Here is a 17,074-nt window from a genome sequence, read left to right as displayed (position 1 = left end):
GCAAATGAAGCTCTTCTCTGCAGTTAATTCCATGTCTAAAATGAGCACAGGGAATTGAGTAATGCAAGAAAGTATTCCAGGAAACAGGCTAATATCTCAACTGTGTCAACAGGAATCCTCACATTTGTCACAACTAAATGAACTATACACTTAAAATGGATGCATCTAGTTATATGTTTATTATGCACCAAAAAAATTTTATTCTTTGGTTACATATTTTTAAAATACATGGAGTAGATAAAAAAATTGTAGTGGTTCTAATAGAATACTTAAGCTAATACTTTATTAGCATTTAATATGTGTGAGTATGGGATAAAGGAGGATATGCTTATTTTGTTTCTGTAATATTTCAGCCTAAAGTAAACAATTTTGATGGAGTCAAAACTTTCCCCTGAAGAAGGCTAAGAAGGTTACTGTTGAGTTAGAGAGAGAAATTCCTATATAGAAATAGTGTTATTTGTTTATTCATTTATTTATTTATTTTACCACTATGCATTTGACCAATATTCTATGCCAATTAAATAAGATATGCAGAATATAATAATTTGTTCTCTCAGCTAGCAATGGTTTGCTTTAAAAAAGGAGGGGGGAAGCCTCATATTTTCCTTAGGATTTTAAAATTTGTCAGCCTAGAATTTAACAAAAACCTCTTTCATCTTTTCATTCAAGTTTCCAATTCTGTACTTGGAATCTAGATTGTCCATCTTGACAGTGTAGGCAGTTCCTAGTTCCGTGTTAGCATTTTGACTTATTTCATGAAGAAACGGAGATAAGACTGCTCTTATCTATTAAGGCTCTAATAAGAACTGATTCCTGACCCCCTTCCTTCCTGTTTGAGCTTCAGGAAAAATATCTGGCAAAGGCTTTGTGATCTCAGTATCTGTTTCATGAATATGTGACAGGCACTTTGGAAAATTAGCGATATGTAAAATATGCTTTTATCACAAAATGTCACATCATAAAATTTTCCGAGTAGAATATGCTTCTCACATGAGTCACATGAATCAATTTCTTGTGAATATTGCTATCTCCTTAACAAAGTATTAATTTATTCAAGTTAGAAATAATTTCTATCTGCTGCTTTTTCCTAAAGAAGCAACCTAAACAGCTGATCGACATTGCAAATGACTGATGTTTTACCCACAGCACATTGCAGAACATTGACATTTCACACACAGGCCAACTTAGCCTCACTCTAGGTCTCTTCTATTAGTCGAGATTTCCAAACAAGATCGAGCCAAACAGATACCTAGGATAAGGAAGTGATCTACCGAGTTTTGCAGGAGAAACAAGGCATAATTTCATTCTTAGTTAGTACAGTCCAGAATCAAAAGATTAATGTTCTACTCTAGACAGTAAGAGAGAAAAAGAGAGTAACCTCTCCCTGCTTCAATGTCCACTCTATCAGACTCTGAACTCAATGGATGATGGCTATCTACAGAGGAGAATTCAATCTGCATTGCTTATCTCAAGTGTTCATTTGAGATATGTATCTCAAACAGACACACCCTTACAGACTCACATAGAGTGTCGTATAATCAAATTATCTGAATACTCTGCCCTAGTCAAGTTGTCATGAAATTAATCCTCTCATGTCCTCACTTTTTACGTGTTTTAATAAATGATCACATCTTTCCCAGAAACATTCCTTTCTTTAGACATCTATGGCAAGCAAAGACTATCATGCATGATAAGATATGCCCAGGAAATGAGCTGGGAAAGAAAACAAAATGGTCAAGCAAACACATTAGTGTTTTTTCAGAGCCTAAGTCTAAGTTTTGCAGTGAACAAGTAGATGTTAAATGAGTGTCCAGAAAATGCACTTCAAGGAAAAGATGTGTTGGATGTACATAGTTGAATCTGTTCCGTTGCTTTTAATTCTTCTCTCACCTGTGAGTGTACTCTGGTCCCAGAGCCTGAAACCTTTGTGGCCACATCAAAGCGCTTGACAAATTACCAAAGATCCATAAGCAGAAAATAGATCATGTGATTTTTCTACATGAAATACACCGTTTGCATGTTAGAATTATTAGAAATGCAAAATACAAAAAGAAAAACAAAGAGAACATGGAAATTTTAAATAAAAATTTATTCCAAGGGCTAGAGAAATGACCAGTGATGAAGAGCCCTTGTGGCTCTTACAGAGGATCTGGATTCCATGCCAGTACCCAAAGAGGAGCTCGCAAGCATCTATAATTCCAGTTCCAGGGATCTGTCTGACCCCCTTTTCTGTGAACAGAAAAGTACACACATGGTACACATACATACATGCAAGCTAAAAAACTCATACACATTTTTAAAACTGTTATCCCAAGCAGCATTAATGAGTATATTCTAAATGCTGAGTGTACGTGGGTGTCATAGAACTTTCTCCCAATAGATGAGCAAAAATGTGGTGCAGCTTTCCTGGCAAAAGTTAAGCAATATACATCTTTTTCTAAGTCAGATATTTGTATGAGATCAAATTGGAATAAATTAAAAATTGCATACAAATTAACACTCTAAGAAAACTCCATGTTCCATAAGAAAATTAGTCAATTATTTGAGAACTCCAAAGTGTTGAAATTTCGCAATACATTTCTATTACTACAAGATTACATTCCAGGCTTTGATAGAAATAAGCCCCTTTTTGAAATTAATATTTTAAGTTGGATTCAAGATTATAATTTTTTTTTGGTTTTTCAAGGCAGAGTTTCTCTGTGTAATAGCCCCAGCCATCCTGGAACTAGCTCTATAGACCAGGCTGGCCTCAAACTCACAGACATCCAGCTCCTGAGTGCTGGGATTAAAGGAATGCACCACTACTGCCCAGTTCAAGATTAATTTTTAATTTTTCTTATAGTATCTTATTAATTCTTTGAGAATTTTATAAATGCATGTGATGTGATTGTGGGCACCTTCCACTCCTCCCAGCCCCACCCCTCCTTCTACCTCTCCTCCCAACTTCATGTTACTACCCATCCTTTTTAAATCCACTAAGTTTGATTTGTTCTACCCATATACTCAGGGGTATAGGGTCATTCTCCTGAACATGGTTGATCTACCAGGATCCACAACCTTAAAGAACTGACTCTCCCTCCCCAAGAAGCCATTAGCTGTCAAGAGTTCTTTCCTCCCCTGTGCTGGAATGTTGCCTGGTTGGTTCTTGTGTAGGCAACCCCAGTGTACTGTAGATGTTCCATTTGTGGCTGAGTACCCCTAGCATACTGGCTCTCTGCACTTGGACCACTGTGAGTTTCTATGTTATTTATCTGCTGCACTAAAATCCACCTCTCATGAGGTCTAAGGGTTTCACTAAAATATGGGTGAGAGATACAGATTTAGAGAGCAAGTTGATACTATGTCCATTTAGCAAAGTAATGGTGGTAAGTTCATCCTCGAGAACATGTCATTCCCAACTATGTGTTCTTAGCCAGATTTAGAGTACTAGGCATGAGCTTCCTCCTGTGGAGCTGACTATAAATTGGTTACTGTTCTGTTACTATTGCACCCATAGGCATATCATCCATGCTGATTATTATTTTAACTCTAAGGGTTCACAGCTGAATAAGATTGTTGACAACTTTTCTCTCTGGCAGTCTGCATATCATTTTCAAATACTGTGAAAGCCATCCAGCAGAGGAAAAGCTCCCTGGACCATACCAATTTGATTTCTCCATGTTCTAGGACAATATCATGTGGAAAGAGAGACAGCCATATGGAAACCTACTATTTTATAAGATATACATATACATCTTATATGTATATGTGGATATGTATATATCTTATATGTATATGTGGATATATATACATGTATTCATATAATAAAGTTTAATTGGAGTTAGCCTACACAGGAAATAATGCTTCTCCCAAAAGCCATAGGTCAACAAATAAAAAGGCCATGGTCATGTATGTGATACTTCTCCTAGAGTTGTTGGTTAGGGGTGTCCTGGAAATCCCAAAAACAATATAGGGTATTGCCATTGCTCTTAGTTGCCCACCATAATTTAATGATAAGCTTATATAAATTACTAAAAAGATGGTATTAAAATCCCTAAAGGACGTTTTTGTCTCATGATTTTTTCTTAGAAAAAGTATGGTAATAATGACTATGATTTAGCTTACTACAAATAAGATTGCTTATCACAAATGTATCAAACATCTAGTTAATGTTCTTGGTTGCAGGTGCATCTCATAAAGCAATACCTGTTTTACTTTAAATCATGGTGGGTTTGAGTTCTTTGCATGGTTTTACTGTTAAAAATGTAAAGAAGGATTAGTTTACCCAAGGGCCAGGGGTAAATTGATATACTTGTGTTAAGTAATTAAAATCAGTGTATTTGATATTCTGAGAAAATATACTATGCCCAAGTGCAATGTTTCCCCGTAACTTTGTTTTTTATCCAATCCAGCACTAATGTATGCCAGCATTTTTGGGAATGTTTCTGCAATTATTCAAAGACTGTACTCGGGAACTGCCAGGTACCACATGCAAATGCTGAGGGTGAAAGAGTTCATTCGCTTCCACCAAATCCCCAACCCTCTGAGGCAAAGGCTTGAAGAATATTTCCAGCACGCATGGACTTACACCAACGGCATTGACATGAACATGGTATGTATTTCTGTTTCCCAAAACAGAAGCTCCTCGGCATTACAGCCATAGCTAAGTGAAAGGCCAGTCTCACCAGCTTTGAGCCCCGTGCTTTCGTTTCCTTCTCTTGGATGTTTATTTTCTCCCCCGGAGATAGTGTCTCATTCTCAATTCATGGCATTGCATGGTGCTATATCTAGTTATACTGTGTGGCAAAGGCATTATAACGTGATGCAAACTGATATAACTATGTGTCATAGAGTTCCCATCTCCAATTAAAGGAAACATTGTCTTCGCTAAAACTCAGGCCTTGATGGTATGGCCTGGTTACAAACAGGCAACAACAAGAAAAGTAGCTGAACCCATGTGCAATTCAGATTTGGAAAATGAACTGACAATGACCCTAAGCAGAGATCCACAATTCACATATTTTTTTTTTGAAGTAGGACATTTTGAATTTTTATAGGAAAGTTTAGGAACCTTAAGTATATCAGAAAGCATTTTCTGATAGGAAGTTTCATACTTCCTTTAATAATTAGTTATATTCATTTTAATATACTTGGTTTAATGACTCTTTCTGCTCAAGAGAGAAACAGACATTCCTTAACATCTTTTAAAATATTTTATATTTAAAAAAAAAAAAAGAAACACTTTTTGAAAGCACCTCCTGAATCACTGGATAGAAGTCAACATAATTAAGATGAATGGGTTCTGAAGAGCTCTTTGTGAGATTTAGAGCATTGCTCACATTATTCACTTTGCTCTTTGGCTTTAGGAGTTTAATGCTACAAATAAATTATGCAGCAAAGCCAAACCCCACTACTGACTGCAGAGCTATAGGAAAAGACAAAAACACAGCACATCCTCACATCACTCCCCTGTTCTGAAAATTCTTCTGAAAATAAATCATCCCTATTTGAGTCCATCAATTAGATGATGCCATTTTTGTGTGACTGTATATGTACAATTTAGATGGCTATTTTCCATTTGACCAGAGATGCTCTAGCAAAACAACAATGGATCAAAATCAGAAATCATGGTGAAGGCCATAGAGCAAATTGCTGCCAACTCAAAGACACATTTATATGTAGATAAATTTATCATTGCTGCATGTGATTTATTTGCTGAGGAAGAAAATCATATTATCGTAAAAATTTTCATTTGAAGAAATAAATGAGCACATTTGACACAAAAATGTAGCTCAAGCCCATGAGCTATGATTTTCAGGTGTCCCAAAGTTCATGGTGAAAAAATCCACTTAATACATTACTCTCCTCTGAGATGATTTTAATTTTGTAAAGAAGAGCACCTATATATTGGTTGCTTTGATAAACTGCTACTGTGCTTGATTAACTAAGATACCAGCATTCAAAACCACTGGGGAGTTCTAGTGCTGGGCTGGCTTAGGCAGTGTCAAGAATTTTTAATTAAAATATGCGTCACTCAATTTTATTGTTTCATACTGCCAGAGTATTTCAATAACAGTAGTAAACCAGTCATTTCTTTTACCTCCCTTCTCCATAAAAACCTAGATTTATGACCATTTTTATGATAAAATATTTTGTGAGAACTATTTACCTATCATTGTTTGACTCTATTACCTATAAATATGGTTTCTATACCACTTGCCTATTTGCAATGTACTTATGAAAGATTTATCTCTTTCCTGTCTGCTTCACACCTTAACACATGGAATCACAACACCCACCGGTAAGAACAGGAGGTATTTATATCCAATTTAATTCTCGTGTAAACTGTGGAGAATACCCTTGTTATCTGTCAGGTTTAGAGCTTGTTAAATGATTTCCAGTGTTAGTTCTGATCTCTTTTGCATGATATAGCAGAGGAAAAACATAGCAAGAAACTGGGGAAGAAAACGTGGAAGAGGCCAAGTAGAGTACAAATTCTCCATTTCAGTGACAGCTTGACCTCCAATCCTGTCTATGTACAGTTTCCTACTCCCCACAAAAATGGACTTCTCTGCCCCCCTTCCCATGCTGGTAGAGGTTACGGGTATACGGTTTGCATTAGATAACTGTCATAAAGAAAATGTCATTCTCTTTCATCATCCTCTCTTCATGATGTAGGTGCCTCTCTCTCCTCTCATCTGCATGCCAGTATTACATGATCCTGGAGCGTGTGAGCTCTAAGCCATGTGCCGCTGAGACTTGCATGTGGTTTTGAAAACTTGACTTTGCACGAACTTCTTGTTTGTACATGGTGTCTACATTTTCATTTTGTGACTGCAAAGTGAGTAAAAGAAAAGAAAAACAAAAACAAACTCAGTATGAGATAACTCTGAAAACAGCAAATGGAAGGTGTTTGCTTATTAAGTGTGATGTGTAAAACAAAGTTGATTAGAGAAAAGTAACTGTACTATTAGACTGTTGAGAGGTTTAAAAAAGAGAGAGAGAAAAGAAAATTTTTAAAAGACCTTTTTTTGTTTGTTTTTTTTTTTTACTGCCAAAACCACATTGTTAATGATTATTGTGTCCTGTCAAATTATTGTTGGTAAAATTATGATTTCAAAACAGTTGAAAATTAGCTAGTTTATGTACTGTGATACATAAAACTACATCAAACTGTTGTATTTTGCATCAGCATTCCATATTATTTCATTTAAGTATAAACTTAAATATAATTTCTCATGAAACATTTCAGGCCATATTTTACTGTTCAATCATCTTCAAATGAAATAGAGGTTTCCAAACATACAGATAAATCCACTTAAAATTATTTCAAGAGCCAAGACATTTAATTGCTTAGCAAACCACCAAAACATAGAAATAATTGTTTCCCTCTCCCCGCCCCCCCAAAAAAGTAAGGCTATATCCATTACTCCTTCTATGTTTAATTTTCTTATACACTGTTGTCAGATGTTGCCAAACAGAAAACAATCATGGATTCTGTTTCACTTGAACCAAAATGACTCAGTGTACAAAAGGAGAGGGTCCAGCCAAGAAAGGTAGTGAAAAGAATGTGTCTTTCAGGGTCCAGCTTCAGTTTTAGAACTGGATAATTGTCTCAAGCATGTGCACAGATTAATCCTGAAAATATTTTTCTTCTGCATGCAGAAAATGGACTAGTTGATAATAAAGAGATGTTTTCTCAAGTTAATGCTAATAGCATTTCAAGGAATTTCCACAAATCAAAGCCATCTTATGGCCCAATCTGAAACTTTCTGAAGTTAGCCGACATTATTTTTGTGAGAATGATAACAAGAAAATGAAAACTATTTTCTGTCTAAGTGTAGAATCAAGTAGACTAATACCACACATAAGAACTAGGGGCTTAAATGAAGATGTTCTTTATCATGACAGGAAGTAAACTCTATAATTTAATACTAGCATGGAAGGAAATCACTTATGTGCATTTAATGGAAGAATTTTGCCGTTCCTGAAATTTCTGCTACAACAACAAACAAGTAAAGGCTGAGAGACAGAAAAAGAGACCTTGGCACTCATACTCAGCCTGCCACCAGTCTTGAGCAAGTCATTTAATCTTTCTGCAGTTTCAATAAACTCGTCACATGTAAAGCACCTGTATTCAAATATGATGTGTACATCATAATCTCTCTGCTGCCCACTTCCTCTACTCTTGTAGTGAACATGTGAGCCTTCCTTATGGAACATTTTGCAATGAATGTAGTTCAAAAACCAGCCTACTAAGTAGGTATTAGAATCATTGCTTGTAGAGAACAAAGGTAAACATTCCAAAAAACACAAGCAAAAGAGCAAGTTGTACCTATGTACACACACACACACACAGTGGATGAGGTAGTCCAGACACATTGTTATTTAGTCGATTTTAGGAAGAGCAGGTTAGGGGAAACTGAATTTTTGTTAGGACTGTTTAATAAAGGCAATTTTGAGAGATGTATATAGAAAGTATCTGGGCTAATGGCCTAGATAAGAAGTACATTCTCTGGAAAGGTGAACAGATAAACTCACTTAGAGCACAGGTAGGGAAAATGAATAAAGTGGCATGATAGCTTTCAGGAATAAGGGAGAAAGCTCACCACCATGGTACTACATGATCTAAGCTCCCACATTAACTCTTGATGAATGGTGAGGAGGATGGAGATATGGCTTAGGAGTAGAGCTGTAGGGCCTGAGTCCTTGAAGATTTCAATGAAGAATCATCCGAGCAGGCTAAAAATCTTTCCAAGGCCAATGATATTCTGCGTGACACAGCATGCTTCTTAAAGGGTTCAGTACATATAGCCAAAGTAGAAGCAAGACTGATAAATGGCAGACTGTTTAATAGAGACCCTTATTTCTTAGGGCTGGTGTGATTTCTAAAGAATAGTTTAATCATATTTTATTTTTCTTATTTCCCTATCTTTCCTAATTTATCAACTACCTGGCAGAGTAGCCAGGTACTAGCATTGAAGTTACCTCTGCATTCATGATCTAATTGTACTTAATAAAAATCTCATCTTGGGGATCAGGGGAGAGAGCTCACTCTGCCTCAAAAGCATGAAGACTTGAGTTCAATCCCCATAACTCATTAGGAAAAAATGCAGTGGCTCTTACTATGACTCCACCAGAGGGAAGACAGCCACAGGCAAATCTTTAAAACTCTCAGGCCAACCAGATCAGCCTCCTAGGTATATTCCAGGCTAAGCAGAGACCCTATATCAGAATAAATAAATAAATAAATAAAAAGTGGACAGCAGCTGGACTGACTTCTTGCCTCCAAAAGCATGGGTACACATGAGCATTTGTTCACGCACACACAAATGCACTGAGCAAAAGCCATTATTCTGTACACTTATTTAAATAATTTCACATTTGTGTGACTTTTATGTTCAGATCACAGTTTTTGATACATCACAGTGAAGTGCAGTGGTGGGGACCTGCACTTGTGATCAATGGATGAAACCAGGCAAAATAATCCTTACAATCAACCCAGTCACCAGCACAAAAGGAAAGCTTAAAAATAATGCAGCATGCCTTCAGATCCGTATTTTTAATCCTCTTACCTATTCTAAAAACCTTTTATTTATAAACATAGTCAATGAACAACATTTAGTTGGTCAGTGTAACATGAAACCATAGCAAAGGTGTTTAAAACAGTGTCTGCATATCTGACTAATCCAACAGACATTTAAAGGAGGCAGAGAGTTGGGCAAATGCTTTTGAATATATGATCATGGACCATAGGATCAGTGAAATCTTCTGGTTTTCTATAAATAAATACCTGGTTGTAGACAAATTTCTAAATGGTCTTATTAAATAAAAAACTCAGAGCCAGAAATTAAGGTTAAAGCCTGAGAGAGATCAGAGGAATTGGAACAGCCACAAGCTAATCTCACCTCACCAACACCTCAGCTTCCAAAGACGAGACTTCTTGTCTACCCATGCCTATATACCTTGCTGTTCTACCATGTGATTTGCTCTCTCTGTCTAGCTATATCGCTTCCTCTTCCTGCCCAGCTCTGTCACTTCCTGTCTGTCTGTACAGACCTCCAGACCTCCATGGTTAACTCCTGTTAAAATTTAAGGTGTGTGCTACCATGCCTGGCTCTGTTCCCAGTGTGGCCTTGAACTCACAGAGATCCAGACAGACCCCTGCCTCCCAAGTGATTGGATTAAAGGCGTGTGCTACCATTGCCTGACTTCTTTGTTTACTTATAATGGCTGGCTTTTTCCTCTGATCTCCAGGCAAGCTTTATTTATTAAAGCACAAATAATATATCACCATATCTGGTCATCATTTAGGAACTGTGACTTAAAAAGAGCTTTGCAAAATGTACTTAAGATGATATTTTTATGAGATAGTTTAGTGGGTAAAGGCATTTGCTGTCAAACCTGATGAATAGGCTTTCTACCTGTGACCCACATGGCAGAAAGAGCAAGTCAGCTCAAAAGACTTGTCCTCTGACCTCCACAAGTACCCTAATATCTCTCTCTCTCTCTCTCTCTCTCTCTCTCTCTCTCTCTCTCTCTCTCTCTCTCTCTCTCTCTTGCGCGCGCGCATGCTCACACACACACACACACACTCACAAATAAATAAATATAACTTAAATTTTTTGAAGATGATAATTTCATCTGCATGGTAATTAATCAGTCAGCAGAGATTCCCTACCTCTGTGCAAAGGGTGGATTATAAGCTTGCACTTGTAAATTAGTACCCAGGTTTGTCACTCCTGATCTCCTTCTATAGCAGGCTGCTAGACAACATACGCTTTAAGAAAGGTAAAATTCATCTGCCCATCCTATGCTACTTAATCAAAACCTCTTTAAAATACCACTGTGGGAAACAACAGCAAAATATTTGAAACTCTCTGGCACGATCAATAGAAAACGTAAGAAAGGCATCTGATGATTTTAGGTGACAAGTCACTCAGTCTTCTTCCAAAATGATGGCATTTTCCTATCATGTAAAGAGGGACTTATCTTCAGTTTATCTCTTCATCTACAGGGACCACCACATGCTCTCCCATGCCAAGTGAGTCCTTTTTTTTTTTTTTTTTTTTTTTTTTTTTTTTTTTTTTTTTTTTTTCCCCTGGAGACAGGGTTTCTTTATTAAGCCCTGGCTGTCCTGGAATTCTTTCAGTAAACACAGGCTGGCCTCAAATTCAGGGATCTGCCTGTCTCTGCCTCCTGAGTTCTGAGATTAAAGGCCTGAGCCCCCACACCCAGGTTTTTTTTTTTTTTTAAGCAGTTTTTGACCCAAAGGAAGGAATTGCTGCTTGTCCTGGGGCTTTAAAGAGAACAGTTACCGTGGAAACACCACAGAGGCAGTGTGGACACTCTGGGCTTCAGTTTCTCCAGTGTATCACTAGCGTTCTTCTTACAGCAGTCGAGAGTCAAGATGCTGTCTTCATTGGTTTTGCAACTCCTTAAAATAATGACCCTGTTTGAACAGGACCCTTGATTAGCAAGAAGCAGAGTCATTCAAACCCAATTCAGTTTTCTGTTCTTTTGTTAACACAGAATAAATCAATTTAAAAAAGAAAGAAAGGAAGGAAGGAAGGAAGGAAGGAAGGAAGGAAGGAAGGAAGGAAGGAAGGAAGGAAGGAAGAAAGAAAGAAAGAAGGAGAGAAAGAGATGGGGAGAGAGAGAGAAAGAGAAGGGAAGAGCAAGAGAGAGGGAGGGAAGGGAGGGAGGAAGGAAGGAAGGAAGGAAGGAAGGAAGGAAGGAAGGAAGGAAGGAAGGAAGGAAGGAAGGAAGAACTCAGAACTTGCACAGACTCCAGAGAACTGAACATGACTGATATGGCTAGGGAACACCAAACAGACAAGCATACAAACACAGAAAGCTGGGTTCTGATGGTCTGGGCTCTCTGCTGGAGAAGCCACAGCACCCAGAAGCTCAGCGTGTTATAGAGGGATGAACAGGAAGAAGGGGTTATTGTTCACAGCTGAACAAGGAGACAGGGTTATATAAATGTACAGATAAACAACTAGGCACCACTTATGGCATGCCGCTGAATCAAAAGGATAGGTTCAGCTAATATCACTAGGAGCAGCCTCTCTAGGGGAGCATTCTTCAGGTTGTAACATCAGGGGATAGAAAAAGCTATGGTGAACATTTTCTGCTCACACAATCAACAGCCACATGGACCAGGAAGGGAGGCTTTGCCATTTCTCTGTGAGCCTCATTTTGGGGAGGGAGTAAGCTTTTTCGTTTCCACCATTGGTCCAAGACTCCAGATACATGTCAACAGTACACATTCACTTAAGGACATCACTGTGTTTTCCTCAGTTTCCCTACTCCCTACACAGACTTCATTCAAGTTCAGTAGTAAAGCATTCTTCAGAAATATTGTTAAGCCTGTTTTAGATAGATACTAGAATGACCAAGCATTTTTCCAACTGAATGAACTCAGATCACCCCAATGTTCCTCAGGAAAAAAAAAAAGCCTGATACTCTCTTCTATGAAAAACAAACCAGTGCATGGGAATTATTATTAATATATATATATATATGTTCTACTTAATATGTTAGTTGGTTTTTATTAATTTAAGGATGAAAGTTAGCATAAACAACCCACCTAAACCATGTTATTACATAACCTTAAGGATGTAATGGCACCACAATTTCAGATATATACTTTCCTAGATGTAGACATTTATGTGAATGTAAGGAAAGGAAAAGTGCAGAATAATTACATCTTTCATGATAGATGCACCTCAAAGTGCGTTTTAGTTGGTATCTTGACTTCTCTTAGTGAGGCGGATCACCTCCTACCACGACCACAAGACTTTATGCTTTTGGGGCAGTCTGCTTGGGGTTTTCCTGGGAGAGAATTGCATAGTTTCTGATGGTGGAGTCTGGGCACTATACTAAGATAGTTTTATTTCTTCTGTAGTTTATCTTGTCCTTTCTATTGGTAATCTTCACAGATAGTGATGATCTACAACCCTCATAGAGAGAGAGGAAAAAAAAAAACACATCTGTGTTTAGTAACAGCTACCATAGGAGAAGATAAGCCAAAGACTCACTCCACATCTATGTCATTATTTTATTTCAACTGGGAAATCCATCCCTGACTTCTGGTTCTTTGCTGTAAATCATGATATACAAATGTAAGGAAAATGAGATCTTGGTGGTGTTTTCCAAGATGGAAGTCTATGAGAGAATTCTATTCTCCATGTCTGGGAGCCATCATAATATTGAGTTGCAGATAACTTGAGAACTGATGACCAAGCCACTTTCACAATAAATCAAATCCCTTTAAGTACATATCTGAAGAATCAGTGAGAATATCATTCAGAAAAAAAATGCAATGTGCTTGATTATTTCACAAACAGGACTGATAGCTGTAACAAATGTATATGTGCTAGTCTTGGGTAAAATGAACAGATGGCGACATTCTGGGATGAGCTGGGGAAGTGGGACGTGTAGATTAGGTAATGGTGAGAAATGAGAAAAGAAAAGTGAGTGACATGGCAGGGTGGTAGGGAGGAAAGGGAAGGAGGAGTGATGTCATTATATTTTATTTTTAAAAAATTTTGATAATCATAGAAAAGAAAATCGGGGGCAATGTTTCACCATGTGTGTGACTGCATTTCATTTCTACGCCCTCATCCTTATGCATGAGGAGGGCACTTAATTGCGATGTATTACTTAATTACTTTCCCCTTTGGTCCTATCTGCCTTAGCACACTGAATTGGAATCTATAAATATTTTACAGATATTTTCATTAAGTATCATAGCTCCCATAGGTTATGGCTTTTATACTAGCCATATACTATTTTGGAGAAATGACTTTTCAAGCCACTGAAACAAAATGAAAAGAAACACTAAGACTCAACATTTTTTTTTCAAATATAAGTTGTAGAACTACTGTAAATTATCCGAGTATAAGACTCTGTTTAAAAATAGTGTCTAGGGAGCTGGCTTAGTGGACAAGAGTGCTTGCTATGAGAACAGGAGGACCTGAGTTCAAATCCCAGGCATCAGTGTGAAAAACTGGGCATCACCTGCACGTGCCTGCAACACCAATGTAGAGGAGTAGAGGGAGGTAGGTCCAAGGAGTTCACGAGCCAGACAGCCTGGGTGGGACAGCCAGTCTTGAAGGAATTCAGAGTGATGCGGAAAGCCACCTGATGACCTCCTTTGGCCTTTGTATGCTCATTCACCCATGTGCCCATGTATGAACCACACACAACAAACACATACACACAATTTTTGAAAAATTCTTTAATTAAAATATAATTGCATCACTTCCTTTCTTCCCTTTCCTCTATCTAACCCTTCTCACTTCCCTATCCTTGATTAAGAAATGGATAACCTTTTATTTATTATTTCTACAAATATTCATATGTATGTATATATACATATATATATATATATGAATATATAAATAAAACATTTTGAGTCCATTTAGTGTTGCTTCAGGGCTGCCCAATTGGTATTGGATACTAGTTAAGCCCCCCCCCTTTTTTTATTTCCCTAAGAAAAACTAATTCTTCCTTTCTCAGTAGTCATTAGTTAACCATAGCTCTTTTACTAAGTGTAGGGCTCTGTGAGATTTCCCCATTCCACAATAGCGTGTCTATTGGTCAGATCTTATTTAGGCTGCCACACAGTCTTTCTGGCCTCTCTTCCATGATATACCTTGAGCCTTCAATGCAGGAGTAGATGTATCTGTTGAGACTGGACTCCCCTAAATCAGTTGGTTCTTGCAGTGTAACTAGTTGTGGTTTTCTGTGATGGTCTCTGGATGATGCAAATCAAAGTTTCTTTGATGTTGGGGGGTGGGGAGAGCTACATTTATTTGTAGGTATAAGGATGGATTTCCAAGTGTGTTAGGAATCATGCTGGCCAATACAGGTATTTACAACTAGACACAATTTTCCTCCTTTTAAGAGCAACATATGATCAATTGAACAGCTGTTGCCTGTTGACAATGTATGAGTCACTATTGCACCTTTAGGGATATCTTGCCATGACGTCGTTGTTGGGGTTCAGAGGGTTCAGTTTGGTAGAACTAGTGATTGCTTGTCTCCCTTGGCACCTGACATAGCACCTTTGGGTACTACGAAATCTAGACCACAGTAGAAGGTCTTCAGATTAAAATATCCTGAGTTCTATTAATGGTTTAACAAGTTTCTGTTTAAAAGTAGTTAGAATTTACCTTAGATCTTTTCAAATCATAGATAATGTCCAACTGCAGCATCTTGGTCACCAAGCCTGTTGCCTGTAATATTTAATAATTGTTATTCTTCTAGAGTTATACAACCTGATCAGAGATTTTCAAGTTAAGACTATCTTTTGTAATAGTGCCCATATTACCCACACAGAGACACAACTACATACAAATTTTACACAGATAAAATCATATGTGTATTTTATTTGGGGTGTTTTAGTGCTATATAGTGCAGATTCTATTTCATCCTTGTTCATTGCTATCCCCTCTCTACATGAAGAATTTATTCATACAATATCCATCACTCATGTGTTAATCTTCCAAATTTTTCTCATTTCTGCTGTGAATGTACTAATATACTCATACATACATATATATATAATTACATATGCACACCATCACACACTTAGCTATGTAATTTAACATTATATTTGATGTTTCTCACTTCACACCTTATAAAATTACATCCCAGTCCTCTTTACAAAATGAAATCATGTGACTTCCTGTAGTAATTCATTTTACATACTCTAGTTCTATAGCATACAATAATCTACAGTTTTATAATATAACACTGAAATATTCTGTCACTAATACACTTACACTTTTATTCTAATTTTATACCACTTCAGATGACAGCAAAGCAAATATACTTAACTATATCTTTTATTGATGGTTTTATCCTTATGAACAGATTTTCATGTGAGAGATTTCTGTGAGCAATTTTCATTTTAATAGCTATTGTTTGGCAATTCCCATTTCCGAGAAGAATGCTAACACTCACCTACTCTTCCTTCAGAGGCAATGGGCCTTATGCTTTGTTCTCCTTTCTTCCAGGTTAGCAGATGTATTTATGGTTGCTTCAGTGACATTTCTCTGGCTAAACAGACTTTCTCTATATACAGCATATCTGGATAGCTTCTTTTATGAATTGCCTATTTTTACCATTTTTGTCACTGTTTCTTATTTTATAAGAACTCTACATACACTACAGATGTCAGGATTTAATTTGTCACATAGACTATAAATTGTTCCTAATATATTTTCAAGACAATCATTTTACTTAATGGACCTTTTTGACACATTTTTTTTTGCTGCCATTTTAAACAAGGTCTGATTTACCAACATTTCTGATGTAGTTAAGGGACCATTCCTTGTTTTTAAAAAGGTCCCATTATATTTTTGACTTTGTTTCATCGGTTTTCTTGTGTTTTGCTATGTGACTGGAAAGAAAATATCATCAATTGTATAAAACCTGCTTTTTAGTCTGATAGCTTGCATTTTTTGCATTTTTAAAAAATTAAGATTAGCTACATACTATAAGATTACAGATTTAAGTAGTTTGAGAATAACTAAGTTTTATATTACAATTGCATCCAACATGCCAAGCACATTCAATATTTCTAGTTCTCTCACACTCAGTTATCTGTCGGAGTGGACCCACTTCCAGTTTTTTTCATCTTACATCACCCATGCCGGTCTGTGGAACTGAAATAAGTGAGGTGGCATGCGCTCTTTGTGCTCTTCATAATTCCTGCCCTGTGCCTGTGTTCTGTCCTCCCTCACCATCATCACCTAATACTGCCCTTTCGTTCCTTCCCTTCTCAGTGTTACACTATACCCACACTAACTGATGGAAGGGCACAGAAAGCTGACTATATTCCTAGTTTCAATTCTGTCCTGGATTTTATTTTTCTTTTCTTGTGATGGATGTAAGGATGGGCATTTTCCTGTTAGTTTTGACATGAAATGTTTCTGTTCTCTAGCCCAAAGTTCTTAGATATGGCTCTTTATTTCCAATAACTTCTGTTTTGTGGTCACCTTTCAATTACTTTTTTATTTCTCCTTTTCTGGTGGATTAGGGTGGAGTTCATGGATAACACTTATGTTATTCAAATATTTGA

General features: G+C 37.1%; 1 protein-coding gene across 2 annotated transcripts in view; it reads left to right on the top strand.

Annotated features, from left to right (window-relative positions):
- Positions 1–17,074, top strand: part of Kcnh7 (potassium voltage-gated channel subfamily H member 7) — a 446,649-nt gene that overhangs the window by 383,388 nt on the left and 46,187 nt on the right. For both annotated transcript variants that reach the window (XM_076569567.1, XM_006984601.4), the window contains one exon: positions 4,392–4,591. In XM_076569567.1, the coding sequence (XP_076425682.1) occupies positions 4,392–4,591 (200 nt within the window). The remainder of the gene's footprint in view (positions 1–4,391; positions 4,592–17,074) is intronic.

Source organism: Peromyscus maniculatus, chromosome 4 (genome assembly GCF_049852395.1).
Source record: "Peromyscus maniculatus bairdii isolate BWxNUB_F1_BW_parent chromosome 4, HU_Pman_BW_mat_3.1, whole genome shotgun sequence".
NCBI lineage: Eukaryota > Metazoa > Chordata > Mammalia > Rodentia > Cricetidae > Peromyscus > Peromyscus maniculatus.
This window is presented reverse-complemented; position numbering and strand designations above follow the sequence as displayed.